Source organism: Dermacentor andersoni, chromosome 6 (assembly GCF_023375885.2).
Source record: "Dermacentor andersoni chromosome 6, qqDerAnde1_hic_scaffold, whole genome shotgun sequence".
Taxonomy (NCBI): Eukaryota; Metazoa; Arthropoda; class Arachnida; order Ixodida; family Ixodidae; genus Dermacentor; species Dermacentor andersoni.
This window is the reverse complement of record NC_092819.1, coordinates 169,795,548-169,814,342: the sequence shown is the minus strand read 5'-3', so window position 1 is coordinate 169,814,342 and position 18,795 is coordinate 169,795,548. Positions and strand designations below refer to the sequence as shown.

The window sequence follows — 18,795 nt, the reverse complement described above, 5'->3', positions numbered from 1 at the left end:
AGTCCGTAGTAGAAGCAGAAGTGAACTGTTGGGAACATATGCTTAAGTTGATGAACCCGAATCGCGCCAAGAAAATCCGTCTGAGCATTCGGACCTGCTTTATCAGAAGCGTACTGCACCATGAATATCCAGGCAGATATATTCTAACGGCGCCAAACTTTAATAGAGCAATGTAAATCTTGCTGACATAATTGTTATCATTCGAGTGTCCAAATAGGTAACCTCTAGATACGGAGTAAGTTGAGCAGTTGTTTGCGTAATAAAGGAAGCTACGATAATTAAATTTCCCATAAATGATCTTAGGCGGGTAACGGAAAGGCGTAGTTTTGAGCCAGTCCTTGAGACTATCTAGCTGAGCGAATAAATATTAAACCTGCTTCTGTTTCGCATACATTTTTTGCAGATAAGCTCTTCTAAAGCATAAGTAACGCTGAAAAAGAGTGCATTTAAGGGCGACCTGACCGAGCCCAGCCTGTTGTGATATTGTCATCAATGGCATCGCTGCGTGAGTATGTTCCTTGCGGCTAGTCCACTTTCGTTACGTATTTAGGTTGTTTTTCGAAAGTAAGCAGTTTAAAGTTGTAATGTCAATACCGCAGCGAACGTGTGCCGCGAAAGCTTGCTTGGTCACAGAAACGATGTACGACGGAGTGATGGCGCAGAACAAACGCGCGTATGCTCGCAGTAGCGTAAACGCGCTCGTGCTCACGCAGATTCAAATACGGAGACAAAAAGCACGCGCGAACACGCAATCTCAAGTACACGCGCATGCGCACTCAAGACATGCACACGCATATACACTCCCTTTCACTCCTTGCTGCCTCTCAAGACGCTACTGCGTGCAGAGTGAATCGCACTTGCTCTGCAATTACAGTTCGAACGCCAGCTCCAATAAATCGCCTTACGGTTTAAATTTCGCGCTTGCTGATGTCAATAGGGCTATCTTATTTTTTTTATCTACACTGGCTACACGAGTGTGCTTAGTGTGGAAAGTCAACCATTTTTTTTTTTACTTGGCATAGAAAATTTTACCTCCGCCTACCTGCACAAAGTCATTTTTTATAGCTGTAGTGTAGCAAGAAAACTAGGCTTTCTACACTGCGGTTTCGATGAATGCAGGCAGCGGACGTCAAACAATATGAGTGCCATAGCGACGGTGGTAAATATTCACTTCAAAGACGGTACCGAAGTGCTTGCGTGACCATGTATCACAGAGGGAGGAGAGCTAACCTACCAAGAGGGTAAAATTATCTTACTCATGGATGGTGCAGGCTGTTTCAGACTCCGCGCTGTCTTCGTGCACTGCGCATTCGCCATGTATTTAGCTGCAGTTTGTCTACGGTTCTTGACGAAACAAAAATCGTATACTGGGGTTTAGGTTCAGCGTAACATGATGTGATTAATGCTACGGTCGTCCACGTAAATATGAGTCCGCGATACCAGCGTGTGTGACGGCGATCCCTCTCCTGCAAGGGGCGATGGCAAGTGGCTACGAGTAAGGCTCGATGCAACGCTCCCTTGGGTGTTGTCGCAGCCAACACTGAAATGTACAGCCGGTAAGTCCGAAGTCAAGTGCTTTTCGTCTGCTGATGCAGAAGACGACGCGCAGTCTACAGCCCAAAGAGCCAAGTGCAACACACGACGTCATAACCTCTGCCTAGCACTGTACTCGTCTACACGAGTCTGCACGAAGTGAAGGTAAAAAAAAATAGCCGTAATTTTCCCTCTGTCCTTTTCCCTTGGTTGTGGGTGCAAAACAATTTGCTCATGATGTGAAATGTGACTTCACCGTCGATCCCTGACCAAAACACCGCTTTACTACACTACCAATGTTCCGACTAAGTGTCATAAGCGCATATGTTGTGAGAAGGGGTCGCAACGCCCACAGTCATCTCGTCGCAGTCCCGCGACCCAGGAACGTTTTCGAGGACCGTCAATCTTGATGTCGACGAGCGGCTCCAAATGTACAAGAGCGTCAGCGCCCACAACAGGTTGTACCAAACTGCTATGCTGGCTAACATAATTTTCTACCTGAAAGAAATGGCATGGCTCTGGTCTCGAAACCACAAGAAAGAACTAACGAGCTGCGAGCAATGTAAGCAAAATCTCCACGAGTTCTTCGGGAAACCTGTTGGCCGTCAGCGAGCTGCGCAAAGGGAACTTGGGTCCCGCGTAGAGGCGTCGACCAAATCATGTGACATACATTCAGGAAGTTCTCGCCTTTGCCACAAGGTTGACGAGAGCATGTCAGAAGAAGACAAAGTAAACCACGTACTGAAGGGCATAGCAGATGATGCTTGTAATGTTTTCCTGCATAAGACTTTTTACACCACAGCCGACGTCAGTAATGAATGTCGACGCTTCGAAGAAGCGAAAATTCGCTGCACCGCACACCAGTGATGTGCCTCCGAAATACGGCTGCTACGTCTTCGTGCGAGGACAGTTCACTGCGCATCAGTCGCCAACACGTGAGTGCCTCGTCCATATCGTTCGCCTCGAACGATGTGGACGAGACGAACGATATGGACGATTTCCCTTGTGCAGTCTATTGCGCGCGAGGAGCAAGAGAACCTTCGAATTCAGTCTGTCAATTCCGCCAACCGAGCGGACACCTAAATTTTCCTACGATCTATTCTTCGCGAGGCCAGTACCCCTGTCGGCCTTTTCGAGACTCAGCGGAATGGTGAACATCTGATGGCCGGCCGATATGTATAAAGTGCCGGCACATTGGCCACGTTTCCCACCACTGCCACAATACCTGGACATCATGCCAATATCAGTCTGTGCTCCAAGTTACCGCCACTCGTCAGGTACTTGTCTATCAGCGCAAGATTCCACAGAGCCAAACAACTCTACGCAAGCGTCCTTATCTACACGGCTGAGTCATTCACTTTCACCACGACGACTCCTGTCTCGCTCACAGACTATTTTCCGTTCTCCGTCCCCCATGTACCTGCACCCTACGGGAAACTGGCAGGTGTAGCTTCGAGAGGTGACGCTGCTAGAATAATCGGGGTCGCAATTGCTCTACGGACCTTACCGACGGAAATGAATTTACTTGATGTGACGTAGATAGTGTGGTCGTCGCTGCTCTTCTTTATACAGGCGCACACATCTATGTCGTGACTGACCAGCTTCGTAGACGGCTCACTTAGGTCTTGAGGCCTGCGCCGTCCTGTCTTGTGCGAGTCGCTAGCGGAACACTGGCCGCAATGGGAATGTGTGCTGCTCGCGTTGGTTTCTGTGGCCGCCAAACATCTGTTTTGTTTACTATTTTTTAAAACTGTTCAAATGACGTTATTCTAGGCCTTGATTTTCTATCCACTGACTCCGCCCTTATCTAATGCGGCGCTGGACTTGTTCCACTTGATTTTCTTTGTCCTCACCGTCCTGAGGAACTTCCCGGCAGGCTCTGCTTCGCTGAGCACATTCGACTCGCTCCACAAGCCATGACCAGCGTCTTGCTTTATAAAGCTCCACCTGCGCCTGATGGTGACTGTTTTGTGTCTCATCTCGCGGAAGTCCTCCTTGCTCATCACATTGCTCTTCGGCAAACCGTCGCCAGTATCACCAAGAACTCTACCAGCCTTCATCTTGTCAACTTCGGAATCAGTGACCACGTCCTACCGCAAGAAATAGCCTTAGGTACGCTGTCTTCCTCCCAAGTTTGCCTCTTTTCAGCCACGACTGCTTATAATGCGTCGTCTCCCATTGTCTCTTCTTCTTTGCCTGCTGTCCTTCCTCAGGTCACAAACATAATTGCTCCAGAACTTCCACCTCACCACGCCAACTAGTTATGCTTTGCGCTCAGCAACATTTTTGACCTGGGTCACCCTTTAGGCAAGACCTCTCTCACGACACACCATATTGACATCGGTGACGCACACCCTATTCACAGGCGACCATACCGTCTGTCCTTGCACGAATGACAAGTCATTCAAATGGAGGTCGAGAAGATTATCTCTCGAGGAATCGTTGAACCATCATCCCGTCCTTGGGCATCCCCTGTCGTTCTAGTTAAAAAGGATGCCAGCTGGTCGTTCTGCGTGGATTGTCGGCCCCTCAGCGCGATTACCAAGAAAGACGTGTATCCTCTACCACGTGTTGATGACGGCCTCTTCTGCTTCCGCGGTGCGAAGTACTTTTCTTCCATCGAGTTTGGTTCTGGTTACTAGCAGACTGCCGTCGACGACATGGATCGCCAGAAAACCACCTTTATTACACTCGATGGCTCATACCAGTTCAAATGTGTGCCCTTGGGCTTATGTTATTCTCCAGCTACTTTTGAACGCATGGACACACTCATTCATGACCTCAAGTGGTGCATCTGTATTTGTTACTTAGATGACCCCACGGTTTTTTGCTCCTACATTTGCCACGCACCAGGAGTACCTCTCACTCGTACTTTCGGCTTTTTCCAATGCTGGCCTTCAGCTTAATTTGTCTAAATTTAACTTCCGACGCCGCCAAATCGCTACCCTCGGTCATCCTGTTGATTCATGTGGTGTGCGCCCAGACCCGGGCAAAGCTCGTGCCGTACAGAAGCTTCCCGTGCCAACATGTGCTATAGATTTCCGGAGCTTGGTGTTGGGCTGCTGAGCACGAGGTCGCGGGATCGAATCCCGGCCACGGCGGCCGCATTTCAATGGGGGCGAAATGCGAAAACACCCGTGTACTTAGATTTAGGTGCACGTTAAAGAACCCCAGGTGGTCGAAATTTCCGGAGTCCTCCACTACTATGTGCCTCATAATCAGAAAGTGGTTTTGGCACGTAAAACCCCATAATTTATTTTTTTTCCGGAGCTTCGTGGACCTGTGCTCGTAGTTCCGCCTCTTCATGCACAATTCTGCTGAGGTCACCCGCCCTCTGCTCTTCTGAAGGCAGACGTTTCATTTTTCTGGGGACCTGTACAAGCAACTGCCTTCTCGAAGCTTGTGTCTCTCCTAACATCTCCATTTCTTTTTGCGCACTTCAACCATACGGCTCCAACAGAAGTCCGCACTGATGGCTGTGGTCATGGAATCGGGGCCATTTTTGCTAACGTCAACGACGCCACGACCGCGTCATTGCCTACGCCAGCCGTCTACTTTCTGCAGTTAAGCGGATTTCATTACTTAACGTGCCTTGCACTTCTCTAGGCAGTGGCGAAATCTCGCCCTTACCTATATGGTCCGCCCTTTACATTCACGACAGACCACCATGCGCCTTGCTGGCTTCCGTCCCTCAAAGACCCTACCGATCGCCTAGGTCACTGGGCGCTACGCCTACAGGAATACTCGTACACAGTTGCTTGTACGAGTTTACACCAAGATGCCAACTGCTTGTATCGCTACCCAGATGATGCTCCTGATGCTCCTGCCACCTATGCTTCAGCTTCGGTATTTTCGCTATCTGCTTCGCTGACCGCGGTACCGAACGGCGCCGAGATCCAAGCATACGTGGTTGGTAGCATGGACAAACTCACACCTGGGTCATGTGATCCTTCTCTAGGCATATTTCTTTTTCAGGACGGCCTTTTATATCGGCGCCACATGTACTCTAGTGGATCTGAGATGGTGCTGGTCATTCACCAGCATCTTCACACCACTATTCTGTCCATGCTGCATGATCTGCAAAGTTTTGGCCAGCTCAGAGAATCAGCACGTACAACCGTACCCGGCCACGATTCTCTCGGCCTGATCTGTACCGATCTGTCCGCCGTTGCATCGCTTCTTGTCAATTATGTCAACGCCAGAAGAAGCTATCTGTGCTCACTGCTGGTTTACTCTTACCTCTTGGCGTTCCTACCAAACCCTTCTATCGCGTTGCTGTAGGCCTCTTGGCATCTTTCCCCACATCTGGCTTATGCAACAAGTGGATTGCCATCGCAAATTACACAACTTGGTTCGCGTTCATCAGAACCCTTCCAACAGATGTAGCCTACATCCTGTCGCACATCATTGTTCACCACGGCACTCCTCGTCAACTTTTTACCGACAGGTGTCGCTCCTTCCTCTCAGCAGTTGAGCTTGAGATATTGTGGCAAATGGACGCACTTTTCGGGGCTCCGCCACGGCGACGAAATAATGTTTTTGTGCATGTTTTGAGCTTGCTTTTGTTTTTGATTTGCCGGTTTCTTGCCTCTAAATTGTAATTGGGTGGTTTTCTTTTTTCCTTTTCGTGTTTCTCGTATTTCGTGTGCGCGGGTGTGTTTCGTGTACACTTGGTTTTGTAGGATGGTTAGGGCGCCATTTCGCGCCACGTGCTTCAACACGTGCAGCTGGATGGGGCGTTGAGTTTAAATTAGAGAGACGAATAGCTATTAGTAATAGTCGAGACTAACAGTTAAATTTACTACTAATAGACTATTAATAGTTGACTAATAGTTGAGACTACTGGGCATTAGTGCTTTTACTGTGCGTGTTTTGGTAGGAAATTGAGAGCGTGGCCGCGTGGTTGAGCGCGTGCGAGATCGTGCCATATCTTGAGTCTCTGCAGCATTGATTGCTCTTGAAACAGTGGTGAGAGTTGCTTTGCGACATTTTGAGGATTTGGATCCTGTGCGTATCGATTTTTGCTAAAAGGTCCGGGCCCAGCATTATTATATTATTATAGTATTTGCATAAGAAAAAGCCGTGCAATACATGGCAAGAAAGCCGGGAAAGACGGCAGTGCGCGGGGGGTCCCTCAAGGCAGATGAGGGGACGGATGAGGATGGAGAGGGAATCGAGTCAACCGGCACACAATGTGATGTCGACACAAGGCTGCAGAAAATGGAGGCCTTTCAGGAAGGCCTTATCAAACAGGTGGAACAGCACAAAAATGAGCTAAACAGAGAGCGTGATGCACGGAAGGTAGTTGAAAAATCACTTGAAGTAGCCGAGGAAAAGCTCAACAAGGCCACCATTGTAAACGAGAATGTGGTGCGTGAAAATGAAACGCAGTCCCCCGACGTGGCAGGAGAGGGGGTGCTAGCAAAGTACGTGAATTGCATGCAACATGGTGAATGGTTAGCTGGAATGAGTGGCACCTAGCTTGAGGCCACCACGCGGAAAAAGCAGGGGCACAGGGAATAATGCCCCTTGTCGAGTCAGAATCACGCGGAAAAGGACAAAAGAAGCAGGGAAAGGTAGGAGAGAGTGAAAAGGTGATAATCGCCGGTGACTCAAAAATAGCTGGGTGCTTAGAAGCAATTGTGAAGAGGCTGGATGGCGATAAAAGAGTGGCGGTAGGGACATTTCCAGGGCGGACATTGGGTTCTGTTATGGAGCGAGCAAACGAAAAGCTCGCGGAAAATGCCCACGTGCGCAACATTGTCATGGTAGCACGCGGGTTAAATGACGTCCTAAACAGGAAATAGACAAGACTAGCCCAGTGCTTGGCGATGGGGGTGGACGACTTGCGCGGGCTCGCAGATCGTGGTGTGCACGGTGCCGGAGGTGCCTGTGCGTGACAGTCACGTACAAAAAGCCGTAGTGGCTGCTGATGAGGCGATATGGAAAATGAGCCGAGAGAAAGGCTTCGAGGTTGTCGAAGTAAACAAAGAAGTGAGAATGTGTGGGGGTTTTGAACGAGACGGTATCCACTTCAATTACAGGCTGCCACGAGAAGTGGGTTGGCCACTTGGTGGGCGCCAGCCACTTAGGGGGGTCACAGGCACTTAGGGGTCACAGTGGGTGCTAATGAATAAGGTTCCCTAGGGTAACCTCAGAAGAGCATCGTCGTCGGTAACGGAAAAAGGAGGAAATCAAGAAAGAGATCTCGCAATGCAATAGGCTACATAAACATGCAGGGCGGCAGAAGAAAAGGAAAGTGGGCAGAGATGAGAAGCAGTTAAATAAAGAACAAATAGGCGTGTATGCGGTGACATAAACGCACCTTAGAGACTCAGAAGAGCCGCAAGTGATTGAGAAATATGTTCAGGAAAGGTGCAACAGAACTAAGTGAGAAAGAAAGGGAGGGGGAGTCGGAATTCTCATCCATCAGGGAGCCAAATGGATAAGAGTAAATTAAAAATGTCAAGAGCATCTTTGGTTATCAGGTACAAGGAGCGGGAAAAAACTTGGCTGGCCGTTACGTATTGGTGGACCGGAAATAATTGCACACAGAAAAATAAAGAGTTAGTGGAATGCATAAGCCCTGATGATAAAGGTTTCCGGAATGGTGCTGAAATTATCCTATTAGGTGACATGAATACCCACATACAGGATTTAGACGGCTATACCGACAACAACGGGAAGTCAATGCTAGACCGTTGTGAGCAACTTAACCTCGTTATCGCGAATACAGGGCCTAAGTGTGAAGGGCAGATTACGTGGGAAGTGCGAAACCGGCAATCAACCATTGATTACTGTCTGATGACAGAAGGAATTAATGATAAGTTGAGAGAAATGGTCATTGATGAGGAAGGGTATAGCAGCATAGGAAGTGACCATAAACGTATAATTTTGAAAATTTGACATGTGGTTGGGAAAGAGAACAGGGAGTGCAAGGTGGTCAGTAGGAATTTGAACGCTGAACACATAACAAATATAGTCAAGTCGAGGAAGAACTCGGCAAATTGCCTAATAAAGAGTGAGAATATAGTGAGCTTCTAAGTGCAATAACGACAGAAATACGGAAAGAGAAGCAACACGTCCCTTGGAAATGAAACCGAAAAGCTGGTGGAACAGGGAAATACGAAAAGCCATCGCCGAATGACCGAAAGAATCCCAAGAGCATAGGCAGGAGAAGAAGGCGCAGTTGCCGCAGGATGAAGTAGCCAGTAAATGGGAAATACACCGGGAGAAAAAGTCTATGGGTCAAATATTGGTGAAAGCAAAATTTGACGGTGAATGTAAACGTTGGTTGTAAGGAATACGTGAGAAAAAGAAGGCCGCACCTAGAATATTTTGGAACCCCATGAAATTATTAGGCAGGAAGTCAACAACAATACAATAACATATAGCATATATATAATAATAGACTGGAAGGAGAAGCGGCTATAAATTACATCTGAAAAATAACAACCGAATATTTCGAAGGAAATGTCGATGTTGTATTTGAAGAAACAAGGAGCAAGAAAGAGACCCAGGTGGAAAAGGAGGTGGTGCTGACAAATTTAAACTGGAAGAAAGCCGAAGAGAAAATTCCTAAGCGCACAGCCTCAGGACTAGACGAGGGTCCCGTTTGGCTGAATAATGAACAAAGACCAAAAAGTAAGGAAACTCTGGTGAAAATAGTGGAAAAAACTTTAAAGGATAGACGAACACCAGACAGTTGGCGTCAAAGTAGAATGAATTTAGTTTATAAAGGTTAGGGGGAGAAAGATAGAATTCACTCGTATAAACCGTTGACCATTACATCGGTAATATACAGGCTAGCAATGCAGGCAATCAAATTAAAGCTTCAAGCATGGGCAGAGAATAATGGCATTTTGGGAAAACTTCAAAATGACTTCAGAATAGGTAGGCGTTTAGATGATAACTTATTTGTTCTTACTCAGTGTATTGAAATATGAAAAGTAGAAAGCAGACCGTTATATGTGGCCTTCTTAGACATTACAGGAGCCTATGACAACGTAGACCGCAACATTTTGTGGGATATTCTGGAAAGGGAAGGCTTAGGTGACGTTTGTCTACGGCTTTTGAGAGAGATTTATCTAGGAAATACTGTTTGCGTTGAATGGGAAGAGATGATGAGCGAGGAGAAAGTTCATATCAACAAGGGACTGAGGCAGGGAAGCCCTTTATGCCCACTGCTCTTTATGATGTACATGGTGAGGATGGAGAGGGCGCTAGAAGGAAGCAATATCTGTTTTCTTCTCTCATACAAACAGGCGGGTACAGTAGTAGAGCAGGAGTTTCCATGTTTATTTTATGTGGACGATATTGTGTTGCTAGCTAACAAGCAAGGCGATTTGCAACGTCTGGCTATTATATTTGGACAGGAAGGCAACAATTTAGGTTTGAAATTTAGTGTTAGAAAAGAGCTGTTATGGTATTCAATTAAAACAGTGAACAGACAGTGGCGATACAGGGCCAGGAAATACTTCGGATAACAGAATATAAATACCTTGGTATATGGATAAACAAATGCAATGGCATATAGAAACAGGAAAAAAAAACAATAACAGTGAAGGGGAAGAGAAATGGCAGCCATAACGAAGCACAGAGCGCTGTGGCGATACAATAGGTACAAGGCACTCCAGAGGTATCTGGAATAGGCATATAGAAACAGGAAAAAAACAATAACAGTGAAGGGGAAGAGAAATGGCAGCCTTAACGAAGCACAGAGCGCTGTGGCGATACAATAGGTACAAGGCACTCCAGAGGTATCTGGAATAGGCATATAGAAACAGGAAAAAAAAACAATAACAGTGAAGGGCAAGAGAAATGGCAGCCATAACGAAGCACAGAGCGCTGTGGCGACACAATAGGTACAAGGCACTCCCGAGATATCTGGAAAGGTGTTATGGTTTCAGGATTTGCTTTTGGAAATGCGGTTGTTTGCTTTAAATCAGGGGTGCAAACAGGACTCGATGTGAACCAAAGGTCAGTGGGTCGCCTCGCATTGGGTGCTCACGGGAACACTACAAATGAAGCTGTGCAAGGTGATATGGCCTGGACTAGTTTTGAAATGAGGGCAGCTCGCCGTAAAATTGAGTATGAAGAACGACTGAGGAATATAGAAGAAAGTTCATGGGCTGGGAGAGTGTTCAGGTATCTGTACAGGAAAAAAACATTGATTCACAGTGCAGGAAAAAACTAGGAAGCTTACCAGTTAGTATGCGGCCTATAGGGTGGGCAACACAGCAATGAAGAACGTCAAGCGGAAAACCAGAGAGGCCGAAATAATCTCATGGGTGGCGGCAATGGAAAAGAAACCTGCCATGAGTAACTACTTAAGAGTGAAAAACGAAATGAGGAAAGAAACAACTTATGATAACTGAAAGGGAAGCTCATTACTTTTCGAAGCGAGATCGGGATGCCTTAGAACACGAACCTATAAAGCGAGATATAAGAAAGAAGAAGAAGCATGTGCTTGCTGCGGTAAAGCTAGGGAAACTATGCAGCATGTTTTATTAGATTGTGAAGACGTCTACCCAGTGGTCGATTTAGGCACCACTGACCTTGAAGCCCTTGGGTTCAGTGCGAGCAGTGGAAAAGTAAACATGTCCGCAATAGGAATTGGTAAGAGCCGATTGGAGGATTGGTGGAATAAAAGTAGGGAAACGACAAATAACGGAGACGTGCAAAAGCACAGTTCGCAATAGGGGATCAGAAAATTTGGTTGTGGGAGTTCATAGTGTTTTTTTCTTTCTTTTTTTACTGTTTAACCTAGGTAGGACACTAGGCAGTATAATAGCAAGAGCTTGGTGGCGCAAGCCACCACCCCGTTCCAAAGGGGACGCTCATGACATTCATTCCATTCCAGTTGTGGACTACTTGCTCCGCTCTTGTTCTACCAAACCAAAGTTAGTACAGCATACCATCGTCAGACGAGCGGTCTTACGGGGCGTTTCAATCAAACAATAACAGACATGTTCTTCATGTATGCTTCTGATGACCATCGTTAGTGGGATACTGCTCTCCCTCATGTTATATTCGCGTACAGTTCATCACGCCACGACACTGCACGTTACTCACCATTTTATCTGTTGTGCGGCCGAGATCCAGAATGTCTTCTTAATATTATACTGCCTACCGCCAAAGAGACAATCACGTCGTTCAGGTCATCTGTCTAAAATGCTACAAGTTCTTTTCTGCCTAAAAAACAGCGCGACCGCGCTTCCACGGCAAGTGCAACTATGTCACGCTGCTCTGCACAACGCTGAGGAAGACGAGCACGAGCTTAGGTCTGAAGGAGTGAACGCTTCAATGACTAAATCAAAAGCCCGCTGCCGGCTTGGCTTTGTCAATTAATGTAACTGACTGTACATTCTGTAAATTAAGAAAATAAATTAAATTATGGGGATTTGCGTGCCAAAACCACTATCTAATTATGAGGCACGGCGTAGTGGGGGAATGCGGAAAATTTCGACCACCTGAGTTTCTTTAACGTACACCTAAATCTATGTACACGTGCGTCTTCGCATTTGGCCCCCATCGAAGTGTGGCCGCTATAATGTATAGACGCTACGCGTCTTTCTTTTCTTTAAGCAAAAATATTGTTCTAAACCAAACTGAACGGGAAGCTTTATGTCTTACATGGGAAATGAACAATCCTTTTTTTTGACAACCACTGCAACGCAATTCATGAGTTATTTTGAACTTAAAAGGAACAGTTAAATTGTGATTTGAGAAAGCGAATCTTTATTTAGCTTTCAGTTTTTTTAATTTCTAACAAATGCGAAATTTCAAGAAAAAATACTTGAAGTATACGACTCTGTACCTGAGCAACTAAAAACGGTATCGTAATTCTGTAAACGGCACCTAATATTTCATTTAATGTGGACAAAAATGACATATCGTATGCCACCCTGTCATACACCTCTAACTCCTGAATATGGCATTCGCAAAATCTTTACAAGCATTGTAACAACTTCACATAAGTTATAAAGTCATACATCCAATTTGTCCGCTTGAGATGCTCCAAGGGATGCGATATCAGTTTTTAATGCGAACTAACGGATTTTTAAATTTCGTACTTCTCTACTTTTTTTTTTCAGGTTTACAGATTTCGCGTAATTCTTGTCAATAATGTCATGGCCTAAATAAAAATTAATATTGGTGCGATCACTCTGATCTAACGTTCCCTACTGAATGCAACAATTCTTATTCAGATCGGTTGACCGGTTCAGCGATTTTCTCATCAAATCATTTATGCATTTTACATCTATTTGAGCAGCCGGCATCGAAGAAGGGCCCAAGCTTAAGCTTCCTTTTATTGCATCACACCGGCTCTATAGGAAACCCATGAAACAACGCTGACTATACGGAAGCCCGCAGCCGCAGTGGTGCACAAATGATAAGGAAAAACGATGAAGAAAGGAAGCCCAACGGGCGGGAAGCTTTTGCGGGAGCCGTTATCTCGGCCAGATATCTCACCCGGAATGCCAACGAGCTGTCTGGGAAGGTGCCTAGCAAAATCGTCGATTCTATACAAGTCGAGCAATTAGCAGGTTGTCTTCAAGATAAGGCTGATGCAGAAGCGCGTTCTTTTCCAAGTACCGAGGTGAAGCAACAGTCTCAGGGCGTGCTTCTTTTTATTATGTTTTCTTTAGTTGAGCGTCAAGGCATACGTGACAGCGTGAATTTCAAATCTCTAAGGTGGGATCGCTACGTGGTGGCGAAAAAAGAAGCTAATCGTATGTCCTGAATTCCTGGGCATGGCACAGCAGACCGCAAAGTAAAAGCTAGAAAAGGAAAGCCTAATTCTGATTGCAGCGCCCTTGACTGCCAGTGGGTGCTGGCCTCAACTAAATGTGAGAAAAAAAAACAAGGACAACTTGAAGCAATAGTTGCAGAGCAGCTTCTAATTGAAGAGGAGAGTGAGAATTACGTAGTGGCTTAGATAGAACATTTATTTTCGGTCTTCAAATAAAATAGCGCATTCTGAAATATGTGTGCTTATTTATCCCAGTTTGCCCTTTTTGGCCGAGCGAGATTTTTAGGAAAACTATCATTAGCTAACTGCTTCGCTCAAACGAGCTTGCAAAGTAATTTCGGAGGTGAAATTTTGTCAGGAACAAGATAAGGTACGTTTGATATTTTAAAATTTTTATTACGGCAATAAATTATTACATATCGGATATATAATGACAATGGCAACAATTTTGTTAGCTTGAAAGTAATGTCATTGCTACAGAAATGTAAGGAAAAACATGCAACTGGCGTTATCCTGCACTATAACTCCCCTAGAAGTTATCCAACAAAATCAATCAGACAATCTATATGTATTCATTATTATTTCAGAAATTATAGTATTCCTAAGGTGTATACAATTGGCCTGCATGACAGTCATAAGTACTCTGCTTTTGGGTCTATAATAATGAAATTTACAATATATAATTCAAATAAAACTGTGCACTATTGTATAAATTTTTATAAAGCCGTGCAACGGTTAAAAAGCTAATTTTGCACCCCCAGCACCTTTTAAGCAAGGATCATACATTTTACGCATCGGCGTAGCACCAGAAAGTGGTGCCTACTGACAATTCATAAACAAATTCCACTGGACATGCTAAAGAGGAGCAAACAGAAATGATCGGAAAATGTCACCCGCGAGACGTTGCCGATCTATATTTTCGGAAAATAATTAGCTTTTTTTACGTGCACTCAGTTTTCTAAGAGCTTCGGTCCAAGTATGTGAAATAAATAAAAGAACTAATTTGGCACGGAACAGCGACTACTGACCTATTTCCAACTACATTTTTCCTGAAAACAGAAAAAAAGCAACAGTCTACAACCAATGGCAAAACGCACTGCCGCACAGCGCTCTCGTGGTCGGTGCTGAGGACGTTGGTGTACTTTTCTGTTCAGGTCTACTTGGCAATCGTCTGCATGTTTAGAGGCGATTGAGGAGTTGGTTGCACGGCGTGCATTTCTTTCTAGAGCCGCCTCCTTTGTGAAATCAAGGGCATGTTGTGGCCGCCTGACAAAGCTACGAGGAGATTTCGCGTAGAAAAACTGCAGGGGCATGACTCACAAAGGTTTTCGTTCCTAAAGGCTGCTTGACGCTACCCCGCCATATTCGCTAACATACCCAGCAGCACAAATACACGTAACTTGCTCTTAAAGAGCGGTAAAGCATAAGAGCCCTTTTGCGAATACTGGTGCTGCTTTCTGACCGGCCATATTGATTAACGATCAGAAAATGATACTGTGTACTTGATCCGGCCATGGACATGATGAAACATCTGACAGAAAATGAGGATGACTCGCATATATCCCTGTCCGGCCTGTATACGAAAAATGCGATAAGTAACGAAATTGTAAGAGAAACACGCCGGTGCTCCTGCTCCCAATGCACGGTAACAATTGAAATGACAACCAAAGAAAACATCGTCATACATAGTAAAATTATGTCGGATAGGTATGCCTAGTAAAACCTAAGAGTCGAGACACCTAATCCCCTTGTCTGAAAGTGCTAGTGACGGATACTGCGCTAATGCATGCAGCTCCCTTATTTATCATTAGCGGTTCATAAATTTTCACCTTTACGCTGGTCTCGATGCTCATTGCTTACGCGTACTTCCTCAAACACTGGAGAACAACCACACATGCTGGCATGGGTATACGTATAGATATGGCTACCTGTTACAACACGTAACTGTTGTTTTCACATATATCTGTGTTCCCTGGCCGTTTAGCGCAACTTGATTTGCTGACGCAGTAGAAATGAATATGGTAGGTAATAACAAGCAGTCACTCACGATCAGTACTTGAGGCGCTGAGTGTGTCAGCAACAGCTTGCGGTAGCTGTGGCGACGTGCACATGGATGGACCTGCGCGACCGACGTCGGGGAGCCAAGAGGCGCGGATCCCGCCGCGGATGGTGGTGCGGGCTGGGAGTCGGCGTACAGGCGCCCCGAGAGATGATGATGATGATGATGACATTCGAGACATTGGCACCTACCCACACAGAAGGGTTTCCCGATAACGGGGCCGATTTAACGTATCTGTTAAAGGTGCAAATTTAGAAATCTCTAGTTTTTAAATGAGTGATGCTCAGTAGAATAGACACCTTCTTTAATGAGTCATTCTTATAGAACACATACAAAACAAAGCACGTAATTATGAAAGAAAGAAGAAAAAGAGAAAGCGCAAGAGTATAGCGCATTTTTCTGGCCGAATCAATGATGATCAGATTGATAAAGCTACAAGTGGAGCTAGCTAAATGCTAAAGGCCAACTAAAGACTTCGCATCAAATGCGACTAAACCGTAGTTGGTGGCAGTTGTTTAGGACAATGCGCAATAACTGACACTGGGGCACCGTTGCAACGAGACAACCATAGCCGGCATTTAAACATTTTTTTTAAAATTACATTCTGGGGTTTTGCGGGCTAAAACCACGATATGATTATCAAGCACGCCGTATCGGGGACTGTGCATTAATTTTGACCACGTGGTGCTCACACCCTGCACCCAATGCACGGCACATGCGCGTTTTTGCATATCGCCCCCATCGAAATGCGGCCGCCACGGCCAGGATTCGATACCGCGCTTTCGCGTTTAGCAACGCATTGCCGTAGCCGCTACGCCACCGCGACGATTAAAAGAAAAAAAAATTGTGGACTTGTACATTGTGCAAGCGCCGTTACAAGCATGCGAAATGTTTTTTTCAGGCACACCGGAGCTTCCTCGTTATATTTATAGGTGATATTACAATTAGATCACAACTTCCGAACATCTCGCTTAGATTCGCCTTGAAATTCCCGCACCAGCCTGCCAAGAAGTCATAGAATTGGATGCCGTTTGCTCGACCTCAGTTAACATGGTATTGGACAAATCGACGGTAGTGTACTCTAAAATAGACAGACTGAACTTTCCAAGTTTAAAGAACTTCCTCTTAGCTGGAATGGCCTGAATACAATAATCATGAGGCATTCCATTCTGCGAAGGTGGATCACGCACGAAGCTGTGTAGCACACGACACAGGGTGTTTAAATTTTTATATATTTTCGCTGGATTACAGTACCGCCGCCCCGAGGAGACGGACGAAAGTAGACATGCGTATCGGTTCGACCGGACCGCTACCACAGCAGAGCGGAAGGAAAGGAAACTAGTCAGGCAAGCGATTTTGAACGCCGACCTGGGTGGTGCCAAAGTAGATGTGGCCGACGCGCGTCGCACAGCCGCGAGGAAGAAAAATTGTGGTAACTGAAATTCAGGAGTGCAAATTTTTAGATTAGTTGGTTCGTTGCATCAATTTAAATATATCGCAGGATTGACAGGGACATGAAACATGACAGGACGTGCGTTAACTATTAACTGAATTTGATTTCAGAAAATCATGGTATTTTTACCGGCTCACACGAAAGAAAATCATGACAAGCACAACCCAGCATTTTCCAGATTGGCCATTTCCTTTCTGCTCAGAGAGCTCGACGGGGCGCTGATGCAGTTTTCACTTTTTTTTTCAATCAAGCTTGCTTCTACAATCTTGCATCTTTTTCTGCACTTCTAAACACAACTACACAATCAATAAACAGTGGTTTACAGCCGCAATCATCACAATGCACGGAGACATGTCCATCTCCATAACAATTCAATTGTTATTTCTGTTCTCTTAGCATGTCATTGAGGCATCTACCAGTCTACCCTACACTGTAAAATATTTCCGTAATTATACGGAGGATTTCCGTCATTATACGGAGAACTGTAGGGTAAAAATACGGAAACTATGTCATATTTCAAAAATACGGCAAAATCTGCCGTTAATATACGGAAAGTGCTCTCCGTTTTCAGCTTTACGGACATTTTCACTGTAATCATATGTACGGCTATACACTGTTTTGGACGAAACAGACAGAATTCCGTATTTTTGTTATGCGAACATCCCTATTATTGTGAGAAAACTTAAGCTGTCTGAATGAGCGCTCGTACTCGTAAAGTTTCAGCCAACAATATTTTATTGAACACGCAAACTGTACGCATTATGAAGATGCGTACAAAATGTGAGAGCTAGCCTTTTACCAAAAGCTGCAATAACAGATCGTATAAATATATTTACGCATCTTCTATTGCAGTCGCAGTTTGCCGCGCATATGGGCCTCGCTGATCATATGCGCAAATATATGCGTGTTCTCGCAATGTTCTCAAATTAAGCGCTTTGTAGTTAATAGTTGTAGTTTAAGTGAACGAAGAGCCGTGGACATACGTGCATACGTAAACAAGCTTGCAGCATTCAGGTGCTGGTGCACTGGGAATGACATTGGTGCTCTGTATACGCCAAAAATTGTGTGCACTCTAAATCAGTACCGAAACGCAGGGAGTGGTATAATGACCGTACGTAACGGCATTTACATTTTGCAACAAATGGTCTCGAAGGGGGCTGGCGGCCTATAGATCCAAGTACAACGGTCGGATGAAATTTTCGAATGCGGCAAGCAATTAACCCAAGTGTCAAAGGGCATTGCTGAACTGCAATGTAGTTGGTTTAACTCATTCCCCTAATATTTGCAAAATATCTCGTCTCTGACAATAACTGCCCATTCATTGAGACAAATGGATTACGCATAATCTTCACTGTTCATGTGTTAATTCTTGCGATAAGATGTAATCGCAAACATTTGGCGCTTCATCTTGAACCAAGACCGGTAAGCGCGCTCGTTCTTGTACGGTAGAATAAAGAACGCGAACAAGCACCGACATGTTTGTAAACTACTGGAAGGTGACTGAAGATGAAGGACCTATTACCGTGCTAGTACTGTGTATACTGTCAAAAAGAAGAAAAAAATACGGAAAGAAAGAATGCCCAGTGCCGAGATGTAACGATTCAAGCTTTATTTCTTTTTGACGTAGAATGCAACACCATTAGTTCCATGTGCTTTATATATGGGTAATGTTAAGACACAACTCATTATTTACCCGTTCATTACATGCACCAACCAGCCCAAATTATCGCTATACTAGAGATTATGGACGCATCGCAGTGCATTGCTTTGCACTTCATTGCAGCACAGGGGTTAGCTATCCCTAGTAGCGAACGCTTTGGTTGACCTCCCTGCCTTTCTGCTTCTTGCATTCTCTCTCCCTTTGTATAAAACGCACTAACTTGTGGGAGAGAAAGTGTTCTCCTCTTTTAGAATTCAAATAATTGTCAAGCAATTATATTGCAGTTCCAGTAGCTGTATCGACCGGGTCCCGGTCGAAGAAACCAACAGCAGGCG

At 45.2% G+C, this 18,795-nt stretch overlaps 1 protein-coding gene across 1 annotated transcript in view; it reads right to left on the bottom strand.

Moving 5' to 3' along the window:
• The window catches only part of LOC126523708 (probable 4-coumarate--CoA ligase 2), a 350,149-nt gene extending 334,671 nt beyond the window's left edge, over positions 1 to 15,478 (bottom strand). Inside the window, exon 1 of the mRNA XM_055066815.1 lies at positions 15,336 to 15,478. Within this exon, the coding sequence (XP_054922790.1) occupies positions 15,336 to 15,399 (64 nt within the window). The 5' untranslated portion in view covers positions 15,400 to 15,478. The remainder of the gene's footprint in view (positions 1 to 15,335) is intronic.
• Positions 15,479 to 18,795: the final 3,317 nt, after the last annotated feature.